The sequence below is a fragment of the Balaenoptera borealis genome (assembly GCF_965194805.1).
Source record: "Balaenoptera borealis genome assembly, chromosome: 16".
Classification (NCBI taxonomy): domain Eukaryota; kingdom Metazoa; phylum Chordata; class Mammalia; order Artiodactyla; family Balaenopteridae; genus Balaenoptera; species Balaenoptera borealis.
In genome coordinates, this window is record NC_138872.1 from 24,579,825 (window position 1) to 24,597,282 (window position 17,458).

Genomic DNA, 17,458 nt, shown 5'->3' on the forward strand with positions numbered 1-17,458 from the left:
TCTGCTCTGTGGCTAGGCCCTCAGAGTCAGCCCCTGGGCAAATGTCCTCAGCCTTCAGTTTTCCCCACAGACGGTGTTCCTGGGCCTGAATCGCTCAGACTACATGTTCCAGCGCAACGCAGATGGCTCTGCAGCCCTGAAACAGATTGAAATCAACACCATCTCTGCCAGCTTTGGGGGCCTAGCCTCCCGGACCCCTGCTGTGCATCGGTGGGTCCCTTGGGCAATCCTGGGCACACTAGTGAGATGTCAGCCTGATGAGCCTACAATCATAGGTGGGGGCAGGGATGTCCAATGCTGACTGTGCCTTCCTGGGCCTTGGGTCATGTGTTTCCACCTCGTAGCACAGTTTCCACCTGTAATTAGGTCTTGGTGTGTCAGAAAGAAGGGACCTCAGGGTTCATCTGGTCCTGCCCCTTCATTGTACAAGTTAGTATTCCAGGCAGAAGGAACACTATCTGTGAGGGTCCTGAGGTAAGAAAGAGGCCCGAAAGGAGGTCAGAATCCAAGGCAGAGAGGGAACAGGGGCTTCCCTTCTGAGCGCTGGACCCTAGCAACATCCGTTTCTAGTCAGTAGTGATGCTCCAGGTTGCTGGGATTCCAAATGGTCTGTAGCTGGATTCCAGACAGTACCTGGGGCTCAGGGAAAGGGGTTTCAGTTCATTGGGAGGCTTGTGTGGAGTGGAAACACAGGGTCTCAGGGCTCCTCTGGGCATGTACACCAGGGGCCAGGCTTAGGGCAGCCCGACACATTCCAGCCTGACGTGGATCCTACAAGAGCATGATGGTAGGATGCTTTTTAGTGCTCAGCTGACTCTCAAAGTGATGTTCCTATAAGTGTCTATGAATCACAGGCAGAAGGGTCTTCCAGGTCCATCCAGTTACTAAGTAGGCATCTCTCTTTCAACAGACATGTTCTCAATGTCCTGGGTAAGACCAAAGAAGCTGCCAAGATCCTCTCCAATAATCCCAGCAAGGGATTGGCCATGGGGATTGCCAAAGCCTGGGAACTCTACGGCTCAGCCAAGTAAGGGGAAGAAAAAGTGTCAGCAGAATCCTGCTTTAGATTCAGCATTCATGGATGCAGCAACTTCTTTGCCTGACATCATTAGGAAATCATGAGAGAATTTTTCTTGAAATAGAAGTTTATACTTTGAAGTACCAAAATTATTTTAATGGGGTTTTGGGCTTCCTTCTTAAGAGATGCTGATGATAATTTAATCTTTTCTCATTGGCTACAGGTGATCGTTATGACAGTCAGTGATTGCATCTTGATGTAATGCAGGGGTACTACCTAGAGTGAGAGAGGCATGTGAGGTTGTTTGCCTGCACTAATGGCCCCAGTTATTAGGCTTTATGCTCTTATTCTTTTTTTCATAGTTTTTCTGTCTGTTTTCCTACTAACAGCTCTTACTTCTTACTGCTGTCACTTTGCTTGAATTTAGAATCTCCACTGCCATCCTTATACCTCCTTTCTGATTTGTTGTAGTTTGGGAAAGCAAATGATCTGTTATATTTGTGTCTAATGAGTGTGAGGGCCTCTTTGATGAGTAAATGCATAAACTTTGATTTTATAGTTATCTGTTTTAACTGTTCAGAGGCATTATTTTGCTTCCTTCCTATTTCTCAACCGTGCTCCAGATGTGTGGAGATGCTAGATGTTCCAGATATGACTTCCGGATAAGTGAGCGGCCACTGTACTAACAGTTATTGCTATGTTAATATAGCATTAATAGTTTACCCTTAATGAGCACCTACTAGTGCCACACTTTGTGCTAAGCTCTTCACATACAGGATCTCATTGAATCTCATTTCAAACACTCTGAGGTAGATATTATTCATCTCCCCCATTTTAAAGATGAGGAAACTGAGGTTCAGAGAAGTGAAGTGCATTGTTCAAGGTCAAGTGGTGAGTTGGTGGTAGAGCCCAGAGTCCATCTCCCTCTAGAACCTGCATTCTTAATCACTTTATTGCCTCCAAGAGAGCCTCTCTGGGCTTGTTAAGCCTCACTAAGACTCAAGAAACCTCAGACTCTGAGCATTTGGAAGTCATCAGACAAATATTTTGTCAAGTAGAACTCTTGGCTAGGTTGTATTTTAAGAGTGAAGCCAGGAGATGGGTCAGCTAGGGAACTGCTGATAGACAAATGCTGCAGAGGGTTTCTCTAGCCAGGCTGTGAATAACATGGAGAGAAAAGACTTGTGTGCTCAGAATTAGGCACTGGTAGGTAGGAGCTGTGGGGTCCCTGAGCCAGGAGTGGATTCCCTCATTTTGAGAGTCAAATAGGCACTGCTGCTGACCCAAATATGACCTTTGCTAAAGTCTATTCTTTTCCCTGAACATCAGTTTCCTTACCTGTAAAACGGGGGTAATAGTAATACCTAAAAGGATGGTAGTAAGAATTAAATGAAATCATAGATTTGAAAAATGCTTTAAAAACTTCAGTGAGGGTGGTACTTTCAATAATAACAATAATGATAGTGATAATTACTACCATTTAAAGAGTTTTATTTTACAGAAGAGCAAACGGAGGGCTCAGAGAGGTTGAATAACTTGCCCGAAGTCACACAGCTAGTAAGTTTAGAATTCACGTTTATCTGCCCCTAAAGCCTGTGTTCTCTCTACTACACTGTTCTTCCAAAAGGAATGGTCCCATAGTATAGACTGAAAAACTGAGGTGCGAGCATTTGTAGAGCAGATGAATTTTCATCAATTATCTCATACTTTTTTAAAGAATTTTTAAAAATTAAGCCTGGAAAGTGAATTATGATTTCAATTTAGACATTTATTCAAACTCTTTCAAAATATAGTGTCTGTGGTTAGAATGAGTAGGGATAAGAAAAGGGGATTCTTGATATAAAAGGTTGGGAACTATGATCTATTTAACACCCTTATCTTATACATGGGGAAATCAGGGCCCAAGGAAAGAAACTGACTTACCCAAGGGTATACCATAGATCACTGGCAAAGCCAGTACTGGGACTCTGGAGTCCTCATTCCCAGTCAGCATGCTACCACTACTTCACCTCCCTTAGCTGATAACTTTCCTAGACCTGCTGTCAAGAGACTGCTCAGAATTAAAGGCAGGAGGAGGTAGAATATGTTTTCCGAGTCTAAGTCCGATTATTTGGCAGGAAGCTTCATTAACCAGAGCATGCAGTTCCACTTTAACCTACAGCCTCTCCTCCACCTTTTCTTGGAGGTGGGCCAGCCCGGGCCAAGTGCCACCTCCCACTCATGAGCAAAGCAGATCAGGCTACAAAGTAAAGAGCCAGGTCATTGGCCCTCGGGACTCTCTCAGGGCAAGACAGCTTGTGAAAGCACCATTTCTAGGTCGTCTCTCAGATACCCAACTCAAAACCAAGACTGCTTAATGTCATGTCTGACCTCAAGAGATTTCAGGCAGGCCAGGAGAAGGGGCATACTAGGACCTGTGTTTTAGCTAAGTGGAAAGGAGTCAGGCAGAGTGTAGTCCAAGAGGTTCAGGTGAGGGAGGGAGAAGCAGAGATAGACAAGAGGCCAAGAATGGGAGGTCAGGAATCCACACTTAAAATCCTAAGCCAAGTCTGCCCACCCAAGAGCTCAGCAAGAAGCCTTGGGCACAGAGCAATACAGCTACAGCAAAAATGGAGTTTGGTACTGCTGAGCAGTGACACTAAGAGAGTCTGGTGGGAGACACCTGGACCTGTTCTTGACAACTGAAAACAGCTTGCTTGGTAGCCAAACAGACAATTCTTTGGCATTAGCATTTCCCTGAGTCCTCGAGCTCTTGCTCCTTTAAGAAACATGTGGATAAGCAGAAAGGAAGAGGCCAGTTAAGCCCCAGTGATCCCATTAATACTGTGGGACCAAACGTGGCCCTGTGTACCTCACAGAAATGTTGGGAGGCCCCAGGAGATAATGCCTTATTCATAGTTTTCTCTATAGTGTTTCTGTAGGATTCCGTTGAGGATTCCATTAAGCTATTCTTTTTTTTTTCTTTCTTTTTGAAAGAATCACACACTCTTTTATTATATGCTTCACAATCTAGCAATAGGGTCATTATCCCCTAACCCCCAGCATTGTTCTTTTACAAAATATTCTTCAGTACTCTCACCTCTTTATTCTTCCAGAAGAACTTGGAATCATTATGTTAAATTCTAAGAAAAAGTCCTCTTGGGTTTTTGAGATGGTTTTAAATCTAAATTTTAATTTGCACAGAAGATTGACATCATTACAATATTTCATCTACCTACTGGAGAAGGGGCAGAGACATGTCCATTTTTTCAAGTTTTCTATATTCAGGAAATAATGTGTTGTAGCCTCAGGTGTCTATGCCTGAGGCAGTCCTGAGTAGAGAGAATATCTACTCTTTCAGGGAAGCCGTGTTCTCATTCTCACTTCTGAGGGGGTGGGATGGAGGGAAGACAAGATTTGTAGCCACCTTGGGCCACCTGTGCTCTTTCCCCAGCGCTCGGGTGCTACTGATTGCTCAAGAGAAGGAAAGGAATATATTTGACCAGCGTGCCATAGAGAATGAGCTACTAGACAGGTAAGTAAAGGAGGGGAGACCTCCAGATGTAGCTCCAGGACTGGGGAGAGCCACTCAGAACAGAGCATCCACTCTGAGCCTTGCCCATCTTTCCCAGGAATATCCATGTAATCCGGCGAAAGTTTGAAGATGTCTCTGAAAAGGGGTCTCTAGACCAGGACCGAAGACTGTTTATGTAAGTGTCCAGGGAGCATTCCCCAAGGATCCGATAGAGGGCTGATTTAGGAAACTCATCCTGCTGCCCACTTTCCCTAAATAATCCTTTCTTCTGGGAGATGTGATGGCTTGCTTCCTTCTCTCTGAACTTTAGGGTGAACTCTGAAAATATCCCACCATCCCAGGAAATTTTGGAGAAGCCAAGTTCTGCTTCTAACGGGTTGTATCAGAGCTATTGACATTCTGGATAACCTTGGTTTTCATATGCCTCTGGGCTCCCAAAAGTTTTCTTGTCCTTCTTGGCTGGTCAAGTCAGACCTGGGCAGTTGGGTTGGGCAGTCAAGGAGGAAGAGGAGTAGCCAGCTCATTCTTTGATTGGTCTGGGAGTTGCTCTCTGAGGTCTCATGCAAGACCTCAGAGGGCCTGGATTTGTGTTCCAAGCCAGGCCCTGTGCTTCCCTTCAGGGGCCACCACCAAGTGACTTCAGTATCACATATTTGGGTAGCATTGCTTACAGCACACATATTTAGACCTGGAAATGTGTGATTCTTAAAATTAAGAATCTCCTGGCATTTCACAATACCTTACTATTTTCAAAGTGTGCTTTTATCTTAACAAAGTCATTAATTTACTTTCCAGATAAATCAAACGATATCAAATAAATCAAAGAAAAAGGGAAGAAGTTCAAAAAGACAGTATGTGGCTTAACTAGATTCATATTTTGCATCTCCCCACCCTCACTCCCCTACCATTTAAAAAAATCAGCTACTTTAAGCAGTGTAAATACAAGTGTGCTTTGCTAGCAATATGATTATATATAGCAATATGATTCTGCTGCTCGGTAATTTTGAGCCCACTTTTAAAAAATTTACCTAATTTGATTCTGGTTGCCTTCGGCCTTACTAGAATGACTCTAGGTCTGGAATATTAGAAAGCATTCCCCACTGCATACCTCCATTTTTTAGTGGAAGCATTGATGGTGTGGGTGTCTACTTTCATACTTCCAATGAATCCCTGTTCAGGCTACCCCTGTGGACTGACTTTCAAAGAAGCCAAATGCATTTTGATGCACCCTGAAATAGACTGAACCACTGAATACATCAGTGTTATTTTATTTTTATTTTTTATCTTCTATAAGTTTATTTATTTTATTTAATTTATTTTTGGCTGTGTTGGGTCTTCGCTGCTGCACACGGGCTTTCTCTAGTTGGGGTGAGCGGGGGCTACTCTTCGTTGCAGTGCGGGGGCTTCTCATTGTGGTGGCTTCTCTTGTTGCAGAGCACGGGCTCTAGGCGCACGGGCTTCAGTAGTTGTGGCTCGCGGTCTCTAGAGCGCAGGCTCAGTAGTTGTGGCGCACAGGCTTAGTTGCTCCACAGCATGTGGGATCTTCCCGGACCAGTGCTCGAACCCATGTCCCCTGCATTGGCAGGCAGATTCTCAACCACTGCGCCACTAGGGAAGTCCCTGAACACATCAGTTTTAATTTAACACAACAGCTTTCTCCATCCTGTGTTCTAGGGACGGCCAGGAAGTTGCTGTGGTTTACTTCCGGGATGGCTACATGCCAAGTCATTACAGTCTACAGGTTGGTACTTTCTGTTAGACCATTCTTTGCCTCTGGGACCTACCATCGTTCTTCAGAGATTCAACTCAGGTGTCACAACAACCTAGGTTATTTCCTGAGCTCTGGCTTCAGTTCTTCCTCAGGGAACTTGCTGCTGGAACTTCCTATCCTCCCACAAGCTTTTTGCTGCCTCTCACTCTCTACACACAATCTTCTAGAATCTGAATCCTCAGGAAACCACAATGCATCAGCCATTCACACTGTTTGTAGGGATATGCTGGTAAATGTGTAACAATAATCTTTCTGTGGAGACAAGCCCCTATTTGTAGCATTTTCTGATTTCTAGGTTGTAACTACTCCCATCCTGGCCAGTTTCAAAGCTACCCATCTTAACATCTCTGAACAGAGCTGGGAAGAGATGGGTCCAGTCAGCTCTCACTAGCCAATGAAAACCAGTGCCACTACACCACTGACCATTTCCTTCTTGCCAACTCTTACTTCTCTTTTATCTGCATCAGAAAGTTTTTATCTGCTGTCCATTCATGTTAACGACAGTAATGATAATATCACCTTAGCTTGCTATCCTACCAGGTAGTTTCAAAATTACATTCCACATCCACTATTTCATTTAATCCTTATAACCACTCTGTGAGGTGTGTAATTATCCCCATTATATAGATGGAGAAACTAAGGTTTGAGAGATGCAGGTGCTTATCTAAGGTCCCACAGAGAGTTCCCAAACTTTCTGACTCTCAGTCCAGTGTCTTTCCTAGTATATCATTCTCCTCCCCCTGCCCCTAATCCACAGCATGGAGAAGCTAAGAAGCCCTACTTTCAGTTGGGAGAGGGTAAAGGAGAAAATAAGTTAGAAAATACCATAAGCAGTAGTCTGGGGGTCATGAGCATTTGGCTTTGCCTCTGTGTGACCAGGGGCAGGTTCCTGACCCTTTCTGGGCTCAGTTTCTGTAAGGTGAGGGAACTACACTAGAAAATAGAGGGAGCTCCTTCCAGATTGATAATTCTTTGAATGTAAGATCCTCCCTAAGGCCCAGCTGTATAGGGATCTGCCTCTTGTCTCCTTTTCAACCTCATTGCATGCCATCCCTCCACCTCACTCCCACCTTGCAGCCACACAGGTTTGTCAATCCCACTGTCTATTGGGAAAATGGATCCTGGTTCCAGGACAAGGGGTTTGGGGAAAGGGCCAAAGAAAACATTATTAACAAGGAGGGAAATTAGTGCATAAGGAGGAGAACATTTTTAGGGAACTGAGAAACTCAGACCAGTTTTAGACATGGAGGTGAATCTGCTAGGCTTAGTGAATTGCTAGGTGACCATGAGCAAGGTCCTGCTCATCTCTGAGTTTTGCTTTCCCTACTTTCCACAATGGGGTACTTTTCTGGGTTTTTCTCTGATATTCAGGGTACCTTTAACTCTACCCAGAACATTAGCCTAGTTGTTAGGTGGCTGGGGTTATTGGTGAAGACCAGGCAGAGATGCTACAGGTGGACTGACTACATCAAAGAAAGGACAGCATGCGTGGGGGGTGAGAGTGGGATGGGGGTGGTGGTGTTGTTCCTCAGGCCATAGCCCCAATCCTGCTATGGGCAGTTTGATGTGGTCTGGAGTCAAGGACAGACTGTCCCTCTAGTGCCTGAGAATGGGGACTAGAGCTGGGAGGCATGATCCTCTGCTGTTTCCCTGCCTCTCACACCCTAAACTCCTGGCCCACCAGACTATTCATCCTGCGATTACTCACCTGCAGACCTTTGCTCATATTATCCTGTTAACCTTAATACCTCTTCCCTGTTGAGTCTCACCTGTCAGACTCTACCTGTCCACTCAATTTCACCTCATTAAACAACAACAACAAATATTTATTGAGCACCTACAAAGCTTCAGGCACTGTATTAGACACTAGGGATACAACAGGAAATGAGACAGATGAGGGTCCTTATGGAGCTCACAGTTTGGTCAGGGAGATGGTCATCAGAAAGTAAACAAAAGTAGAAAAAATGTTTTTTTCTAGCTGGGGGAAACACTTTGAAACAACAGGGTGAAAACAGAGAATTATGGGGAAACCCACATTAAATAGGGTGGTTTGAGAAGATGACTTTGAGCCAAGATTTAAGGATGAGAGGGATCCAGCTATCCATTAGAAAAGCCAAAATGACAAGATTTCCAGGCAGAGGGAAATGCAGCAAATGCAAAGGCCCTGAGGTGGAAATGACATTTGTGTTTGAGGATTGACAAACCTGTGTGGCTGCAAGGTGGGAGTGAGGTGGAGGGATGGCATGGAATGAGGTTGAAAAGGAGACAAGAGGCAGATCCTTACAGGATCTTATAGGCCGTGGTAAGAAGTTTGTATTTTATTTGTAGTACAGTAGGAAGCTGAGCTCATAAACAAGTGTCCCACCCGTTTCAAACCTCTTCATCAATTGTTCTACACCTTTTCACCTTTTGTCATTTTCCCTTTTAATTATAGTCATGTGTCATTGTGCTAGACCATAAGCTCCATAAGGGCAAGAATCCTGCATAATAGGAGGGGCCATACCTGCCTCACAAGGATGTTGCAATGACCCTGGGAGATAATGAATGTGAGGATACCTGACACCTGATGGATGCTCATTAAAGGTCAGCCAAAGTAAAATAAAGTAGAATTCCATTTGGTTTCTTCTCTCTGCAGAACTGGGAAGCACGGCTGCTGCTGGAGAGGTCATGTGCTGTCAAGTGCCCGGACGTTGCCACGCAGCTGGCTGGGACTAAGAAGGTGCAACAGGAGCTGAGCAGATCAGGCATGCTGGAGGTGTTGCTCCCCGGCCAGCCTGAGGCCGTGGCCCGCCTCCGTGCCACCTTTGCTGGCCTCTACTCACTGGACATGGTGCGTGGGCAGCCCGCTTCTCCCACCACAGGCCCCCTGGGTATCAGGGACCCAGAGCCCAATGTGTTGCGGAGGCTGGAACTGGCAGTGGGCTGGACTTGGGTCAGTGATGCTCTGAGAAAACCCCTAGAGCCCTGGGAACCCCTAGGGCTGGAATCCACTGTAAGCTCCCACAGCAAAGGTGGAGATGGGGACAGTAACCAGGAGAAGGGGCTGAGGTAGACAGCAAGAATTGAGGAATATCTGTACCCGTTTTCCAGACCTCTTGCTGCTCCTGAACTGTTGCCCAAGAAAGCTTGTTGTCACTGTACTCACTGCTACAGGGGGCTTGCTGGGGTCATATCCAGATAGTAGCATCCAGCCTAACGGGGCTTATGGCTCTTACTCCTGCTCTTCCTCTGATGCTGCTCTACACAACCAGCAGGACCTTGGCTCCTGCCTCTTTGGCCCAAGACTGCTAGTGACTGCTTTCTTGCCTCCTGCCAGGGTGAAGAAGGGGACCAGGCTATCACTGAGGCCATTGCTGCCCCTAACTGCTTCGTGCTAAAGCCCCAGAGAGAGGGTGGAGGTAGGTGGTTCCCCCTTTGCAGGGCTGCTCAGTGAAAGGGGGCCAGCAGGCTGTCACCAGTGCTGATCTGCACTTGCTATGGGCACGGTCCCATGCTCTGGGAGATACAAGAGGAACTGACACATGTCCCCACCTTGGACAGTGTCCCAGGAGACCCTGTGGTCAAGTGCAGTGGAGCACAAGGGAATGTGTGAGGCGAACGTGATAACCAGTACACTACAGAAATGCCCGTGCACAAGGGAATGTGATTAACCAGCACTGGAGGGTTTGGGCAAGTGTAGTCTGAGGTGCCTGTGGGTGAATTGTGGGGAAGCAGGATGGGGGCATATCAGGAGGTTGGATATCTTCCTGCTTAGTTTGAACTCCTTGAGGGCAGGGATCATGTCTGCCTCATGTCTGTCTCCTGACCCAGAGGAGACGGTTTTTGATCTTGGCCTTAAGGGTTAGGTAGGAGTTTCCCAGGTGGAAAAGGGAGAAGAGTATTCCATACAGAAGAAGCAACCTCAGGCATAGGCACTGGTCCGTGAAAGTGTGGTATGTTTGGAGATTAATGAGTAACTGGTCAGGTTGGAGTGCAGTGTGGGAGGTGAGAGAAGGCAGGGATTTGGGTTGGAAAAGATGGTTTGGGACCTGATTATAAAGGACGTTGAATATATGTAGGAAATTGGATTTTATCCTAAGGGTAGTGGGAAGCCATTAGAAAGTTTTAAGGAGGGAAGGGACACATGATTGATCTAGGATCCGTGTTTCAGCCATGGTAGAGCGTGTCCTGGAATGTGGGGAGACACTGATGGCAGAGAGACCATAGAGGAGACTGGTATAGTTGTCCAGAGAGCAATGTAGAAGGCTGGGCTAGGGCTTATGACAGTGTGGAGTACAAACTGAAGAGACATGTCCAAGTTCATGACAGGTAATGGAGAGGGAGGAGTTAAATGACTCAAGAATGCCTTTCACTTGATTGAGGGTAGGAAGGTCCAGGAGAAGCAGAGTCAGGCAGAAGTAATGAGTTCTGTTTGGACATGTTGAGTTTATTTTGGGAGCCCATGGGATATCTGTGATGTCTAGAGCAGGGAGCTTTAGTTAGAGATTTGGGAGTAAACAAGTTATAGGATATAGATGAAGCCTTGGAAGAGATCTCCCTGAAAAAAAAGTATATACATGGAGGAGAGAACAAGGGTGAAGGACTGATTCCTTGGAAACCCCAATATTTAAGAGGGGCAGGAGCCAGTCAGGAAGGCTGAGAAGGAACAGCCATAAAGAGGTAAGAAGAGAACCAGGGCAGGATGGTGTGGTGGAAGGTGTGTTTGCTTGTATAAGAGCTCTCCTGTTAAGGTGACATTTCCTCCTTGGAAGCCAGGACTGCCCTGGGTTCACTGAGCTGGTGTCAGGAACGGAGGTTCCTGACTTGCCCACATGGCCCTAGAAGTGGGAGCACAGGGTGGAGAAGGTGGGGAGATGGTCCAGGGTGACTGCTTGGTGGAATTGCAGGTAACAACCTATACGGGGAGGAGATGGTACAGGCCCTGGAGCGGCTGAAGGACAGTGAGGAGAGAGCCTCCTATATCCTCATGGAGAAGATAGAACCTGAACCTTTTGAGAATTGTCTACTGCGACCTGGTAGCCCTGCCCGAGTGGCCCAATGCATTTCAGAGCTGGGCATCTTCGGGGTCTATGTCAGGTGAGCCAAGCAGTGTGTTTCCTTATCTAGTAAATGAGGCCAAGGATCCAAGATCTGCCCACCTCACAAGGCTATCAAATGAAGCCCAGATGAGAAGTGCTTTGAAACTATAAAGGAAATTCCAAGTAGTATCAAGATGGGTGAGAAAATAACCCTGGACTAGGAAACCCCAGGGAAGAAAAGAATTTGGGTCCAGTCCCAGGCCACTGGGGATTCTGGGAAAAGGTGGGATGGGCCAGCTAGAGGATACTCAGTGTCTTTGAAAAGCTGACTGGCCCCTGGGTTTGGATTTGAGCACTAAAGAATCAGGAAGAGGAAGACTGGGGAATTTGTAAGGAACAGTTCCTGGTCCCTCATACCACTTCCTGCAAAATACTCACGCCACGGTCAGCACAAGGAAGGAATTCCAGATCCTACCATGCTCCCCACCAGAGCCTGCCTTCTCTATAATCTTCCCCTCCAACCACTCCCCTTACAGCATCTCTGCCGGCAAGTTCCTCCCCAGCCCCCCACCCCACCCCCACCACAGCCATCTTGAGAGAGAGGTAGGGAAGGAAATTTACAGCTACAGAACATGAAATGTGAGCCTGGCATCATGCTAAGTGCTGTTCCTGCTTTATTCAATCCTTGTGACCATCTTGCAAAGTGAGAGGTATTATCCCTATTTTAAACTGAGGAAATTGATATTTAGAAAGGCTGAGTAACTTGCTCAAAGACACAGAGCTAATAATATCCAAGCTAGGATGCAAACCCAAATCTGATTCAAAAATCCTAGCACTTTCTCAGGTGTAGTCAGTCACCCATGTACAGCTCAGCTGGGACCAGTGAAGGTCTTGGGTTTGAGGGCTGAGTCCAGGTGATGGAGTTGTGTGTCTCCTGCTCCCATTTCTATAGGCAGGGAAAGATACTTGTGATGAACAAGCACGTGGGACATCTGCTTCGAACCAAAGCCATCGAGCATGCTGATGGTGGTGTGGCAGCAGGAGTGGCAGTCCTAGACAACCCATACCCTGTGTGAGGACACAGCGAGGCCTGCCCAGACTTTACTTGAAAGACCTTCTATCCTTTGTACTTATCATTCCTCTCCTAGCCCTCCTGAGGGGCTGCCCTCCCCTTACCTTGGGAAGGTTGATCTCTTCTACAGATTTCCAGGGTCTTCATGGAAGGGTCAATGCTGGGTACCTTCCCCACAGCTTTCCCATCTGAGAACCAGAAAAGCTGTTTCCCTTAGGTGAGATCTAGAGGCCCGTAAATCCTCAGGGTGTGGGTACAGCTGAAAAGAAGCTGATCTGAGGTAAGGGACCATAACACTGCCACCCTCCTGTTAGCCCATTGTCAGCCTTTCCAGCAAGTTCCAGTGTCTGACCTGGGATAGGACTGAGGGATAGGAGGAAAAGGGTAGAGGGGCACAGCCTTTTCCCACCTCTGCCTTAAATAAAACTACTTTGCTGATTCTGTGATTCCTTGGTTTGTACATTTAGAGGAGGGAGAAGCTATAATCCGAGTCGGCCCACTTCAGGTAGATTGGAGCAGGGGAAGTAACTTGGCTGTAATCAGAGTCTCCCTAGCTCCTGACCCTATGGATAGGACCCTGAAATTTCAATCCTTAGTCACTCACTAATGCTCCCACAGGATCATAGGGAAGAGAGAAGGTCTCTAGCAGGAGCCCAGGAGGGAAGGCAACCATGATGGGACATCACAGTTGTAATCTTGCTTCATTTGCTTTCCTGATTAGCTCAGAAGCTTGTCAAAAGGCCTGGAAGCCCTGCCTAGCTCTGCCTAAACCAAAAGTTCTAGAAGGTGAATATTGGGGTATTCCTGAGGAAAACCACTCCCCTTCCCATCCCCCACACAAGTCAGAACAGCTAGCAAGTACACAGCCTGTAAGATAACCAAGAAAGCAAGTCACCACCTTCTTGAGGTCACAGACTTTATTCCTACAACCACAGGGCTTGAGTACAACAGGCAAGAAAAGAGAGCTTCGTCTGAGAATGTCTCTCATGGGCAAGACTCTGTTCAGGGGAGGGTGGGAAAAGAGGACAAGAAAATCAAGCTCCTCTGGTCCTAGGAACATAACACATTTACTCCTGCTAAGACACAAATGATCTGAAAACCCTCTGGAAACTGAGCCTGCCTGCACAGCCTCTGGAACAAATGGCAGACAAGCCATCTAGCACAAAAGGGAATTCAGACCCATAGCAGAAGCAGCAAAGTGTTTAAAAAAATAATAATCAATTGTTCCAGGACTCACAAACAGGCATTTCTAAGGGCAAGTGCATGCCCAAAATAAGTACTGGTGCTTCCTGAGAGAGCTGACATAGCATTACAGAGTTGCTTCCCTGCTTCAGTCTATGCCCTCACTTGCCCACTGAACACTTAACTTGGGTTTGGGATATGACCTTCAGGTCCCTGTCCTGGGCACTAATGGCTCTTTGCAGTCTAGGGGCACAGTAGCCTGAGGCTGACCTGGGCCCTGTCCCATCTGCCTGGCAGTCGCAGGAAGTTGCCTGCACCCAGAGGCAAAGCTCGTCCTCAGTTCCAGACGGCTCGTCGGGGAGGTGGTGTGGGTCAGCACAGGCCCTGAGTACTCCTGGATGGGGCCAGGGAGGGTGGGCAAAACTTCGGAAAGCCAAGCAGGGGGAATCCTGGTAATGGGCAGGGTCCTGTTCACTGGATGGTCAGGCAACGGTGGCTGAAGAGCTGGGTGATGACGGATGGATCAGCCACAGTGGACATGTCCCCCAGGTCGTGGTCATTCTGAGCGATCTTCCGAAGCACCCGCCTCATGATTTTCCCTGGGGGACCACAGGCTTCTGGTTACCTGGTGACAGCACTGACCCATTCCAGCCCTGCCAAAAGCTTCCATACACACACACTCCACCACCACTGGGCCTTGGCCAATCCAGTCCCAATCCCTCAAGGCCTCTGAACATACCTGAGCGGGTTTTAGGCAAGCTGGGTGCATTCTGGATGTAATCCGGTGTGGCAATGGGGCCAATCTTTTCTCTAACTGTAACCAACAAATCATTATGCATTTTTTCAGTACCCTTAGCCAGGCTGCCCAAAACCAAGGCAGAGATGGCTTTGTTTCCACCCTATTTCCTCTTCAAGGTTTTGCCCACAATCATTCTCAGGCTCATTTCTGTCTTTCTCTCTTTTAACACGTTGTCTCTTTATGCTCTCATTTTATATTAATTCACCTTCATGGAACTCAAGCTCTAGAATCAGCCTGCTAGAGTTGAAATTCCACTTTACTAGCAGTATGGCCTTGGACAAGAGATTTAACTTTTCTGAGCCTCAATTTCTTCATCTTTAAAGTGAGAGCAACAATAGGATCTATTTCATGGAGGTGATTATAGAGATTAAATAGATTAATGCATTTAAAGCACTTAGCTCAGTGGTGGCACAGAGAAAGAATTCTATAAATGTCAATCATTATTAACCTAGTAGAGACTGGGTGGGAAGAGGGTAGTTAGCCCCTAAGGCCCCCTGGGGTCTGTTTGTGGTTTGAGAAGCAGCTCACTATAGCCCTTCCCCAGCAACCTGGGCCATCAGGACAGACCTGGCAATCCCTGCCCAGGGAAGCTCCTTACTCTGCTTCTTGAGCTCCTCAGTGAGGGTGGAGCTGAAGGTATGGCCATCGCACAGGGTGACAAAACAGTAGAGGCATTCGCCCTTCACAGGATGAGGGTGGCCAACCACGGCTGCCTCTGCGACAGCCTCATGTTCCACAAGTGCTGACTCTACCTCTGCCGTGCTCAGCAGGTGTCCTTGTCAAGAGAAAGGAAGTGCCATGAGAGAGATCCCAGTCCCTGTTCCATCTGTCCCAATAAGGCAGTCCTGGTCTGGTCAAATGGGGAAGGCCTTTCATTCACTCCTCATAGGACATACTTCAGTTGTCCCACCATCCTGGTTCCACTCCTCCGGGTACATTTCAATGTTTATCACTCTTCTTCCAAAACCTGGGTCCAGAACTGAATGCTGTACTCCAGGCATGGTCTGGCCAAAGGATATCCTGGCTCTCTCAGAAGGATTTGTCTGGGAGTTGCTGGGAAAGAAGGGTAAATAAGAAGGGAAAATGGTCCCTGGCCCTTACCAGATACATTCAGCATGTCATCAATCCTGCCAGTGATCCAGTAATAGCCATCCTGATCCCGCCGGCAGCCTGGGAAGAGAAGAAATGTGCAACATAATAAGTACCCCACAGTAGGATACAAGATCCACGTTACCAAACTGTTACACCCACAGCAGTAGCTCCTAACAAGTCTTCCTGCTTCTGCTCTTGCCTGCTGTGGTAGCAGGCTCCAAGATGGCCACACTGATCTCTACCTCCTGGTATTCATACCCCTGCGTAGTCCTCTTTCTCAGTGTACTAGGGTTTGTCTTGTGATCAGTCGAATTTGGCAGAAATGATAGGATGTCATTTCTGAGATTAGATTATAGAAGACTGTGGCTTCTGTGTTGGTTGCATTCTCTCAGATTACTTGCTCTGGGGGAAGCCAGCTGTCATGAGTAGCCCTATGGAAAGGTCCATGTGGCAAAGAACTGAAGGTTCCTGCCAAAACCCACTTGAGTGAGCTTGGACGTGTGTCTTCCAGGCTCAGTCAAACCTTCAGATGACTACAGCCCCAACCACAGGTTGACTGCAACCCACGAGAAACTCTGAATGACAACCACCAGCTAAGCCACTCACAGATTCCTGGTCCTCAGAAACTGTATGAGATAATATAATATTTGTTGTTTTAAGCTGCCACGTTTGGGGGTAATTTGTTCCGTGGCAATAGATAACTAACGTACTGACCTGAAGTCTATTCTCCATAAAACAAGCAAAGTTATTTTCTAAATAATAAATAAATTCTTATCACTTCTCTGCTTAAAACCCCTGATGGTCTCCCACTGTACACTGGATAAAATCCAAACTCCTCACCATGGCTCACGAGGCCCTATCTTATCTCCTTCTCCAACTTGATATAAAATTCTTCCCCTTGCTCACTACATTCCAGCTACACAGCTTCAGTCTGTTCCTCAGACATTCTAAGCTTGTGTCTCACTGGTACAGAACATTCATTCTTACTCCAGATTTTCCCATGCCTGCCTCCTCCTCACCCTTCAGGTCTCTGGTCAAATGTCACTTCAGAGAAACCTCTCACCATCCCATCTATGGTGGCCATCCCTGCAGTATTTATTTGCTGAATTTATTGCCTGTCTCCCCTTACTAGAATGTAAGCCCCATGAGAGCTGTACTGTGCTTAGATAAGTACATGGACATAGTAGGTGGTCAATAAATATTTATGGAAGAATGGATTGGTGGGTGGACACATGGGAAAACATAGGCTCCAGACATGAGGATACACATGACATAGTAATACATACTGCCATATGCCCCATCTCTTTCAGCCTAGCAGCAAGGGAAATAAGAACTTTTTCCCTCATACATCAAATCTCAGATGGCACCATGCTGAGTGCCCTCCTGCAACACTCATTCTTGTTCTTATAATCTTCTCTGTAGTTCTGACTGAATATTAGACACTGATACATAAGACACATCCCTAACCAACTCTTCTTGGAAATGAAAGGGGACAGTACGTATCTCGGTGGGAGGTTTGGGAAGGGGATAGCCAAGGCTCACCATCTCCTGTCACATAGTACCCGGGAAACTTCTTAAAGTAGGTGGTCTCAAAGCGTTCATGGTTCCCATAGACTGTGCGCATGATCCCTGGCCAGGGCTGCTTGAACACCTGGAGAGTGAGGAAGACACAGTGGTAACATCTGCTACACTGTCTTACAGGAAGACAGTTACAGCTTTGTCAAACCTTAGGAGAAATAGCCTGAATGCCATTCCTGAGAAGTAGGACAAAGTACAGGCTTTGGAGATAGACAATCCAGGCTTGGAATCCCCGCTCTGCCACTTACTAGCTGTGTGACCCCAGGTAAGTAACATTATCTCTCTGAACTTCAGAATCCTTATCTGTAAATTAGAGAAAATAATCTCTACCTCCCAAAGTTATTGTGAGGATTAAATTAATAGTATGTGGAAGCTGCCTGGCACAATGTTCTGTTAGTAATAAGCATTTAGTAA

General features: G+C 46.8%; 2 protein-coding genes across 11 annotated transcripts in view; one reads left to right on the forward strand and one right to left on the reverse strand.

The window, feature by feature from the left end:
• Positions 1-16,987, forward strand: part of GSS (glutathione synthetase) — a 38,046-nt gene extending 21,059 nt beyond the window's left edge. For 6 of the 8 annotated variants that reach the window (XM_082358890.1, XM_082358883.1, XM_082358885.1 and 3 more), the window contains 9 exons: positions 71-210; positions 911-1,027; positions 4,452-4,532; positions 4,630-4,707; positions 6,207-6,273; positions 8,939-9,133; positions 9,620-9,701; positions 11,190-11,379; positions 12,274-12,832. In XM_082358890.1, the coding sequence (XP_082215016.1) occupies positions 71-210; positions 911-1,027; positions 4,452-4,532; positions 4,630-4,707; positions 6,207-6,273; positions 8,939-9,133; positions 9,620-9,701; positions 11,190-11,379; positions 12,274-12,397 (1,074 nt within the window). In that variant the 3' untranslated portion in view covers positions 12,398-12,832. Of the gene's footprint in view, positions 1-70; positions 211-910; positions 1,028-4,451; positions 4,533-4,629; positions 4,708-6,206; positions 6,274-8,938; positions 9,134-9,619; positions 9,702-11,189; positions 11,380-12,273; positions 12,833-15,977 lie in introns of those variants that run through there. The other 2 variants (XM_082358887.1, XM_082358888.1) reach the window with 2 other exon arrangements.
• ACSS2 (acyl-CoA synthetase short chain family member 2) overlaps positions 13,293-17,458 on the reverse strand; it is a 46,580-nt gene continuing 42,414 nt past the window's right edge. For 2 of the 3 annotated variants that reach the window (XM_082358833.1, XM_082358832.1), the window contains 5 exons: positions 17,009-17,117; positions 15,476-15,544; positions 14,973-15,149; positions 14,315-14,389; positions 13,293-14,174 (listed from right to left, as the gene is read on the reverse strand). In XM_082358833.1, coding sequence (XP_082214959.1) covers positions 14,047-14,174; positions 14,315-14,389; positions 14,973-15,149; positions 15,476-15,544; positions 17,009-17,117 — 558 coding nt within the window. In that variant the 3' untranslated portion in view covers positions 13,293-14,046. The remainder of the gene's footprint in view (positions 14,175-14,314; positions 14,390-14,972; positions 15,150-15,475; positions 15,545-17,008; positions 17,118-17,458) is intronic. The other variant, XM_082358834.1, reaches the window with a different exon arrangement.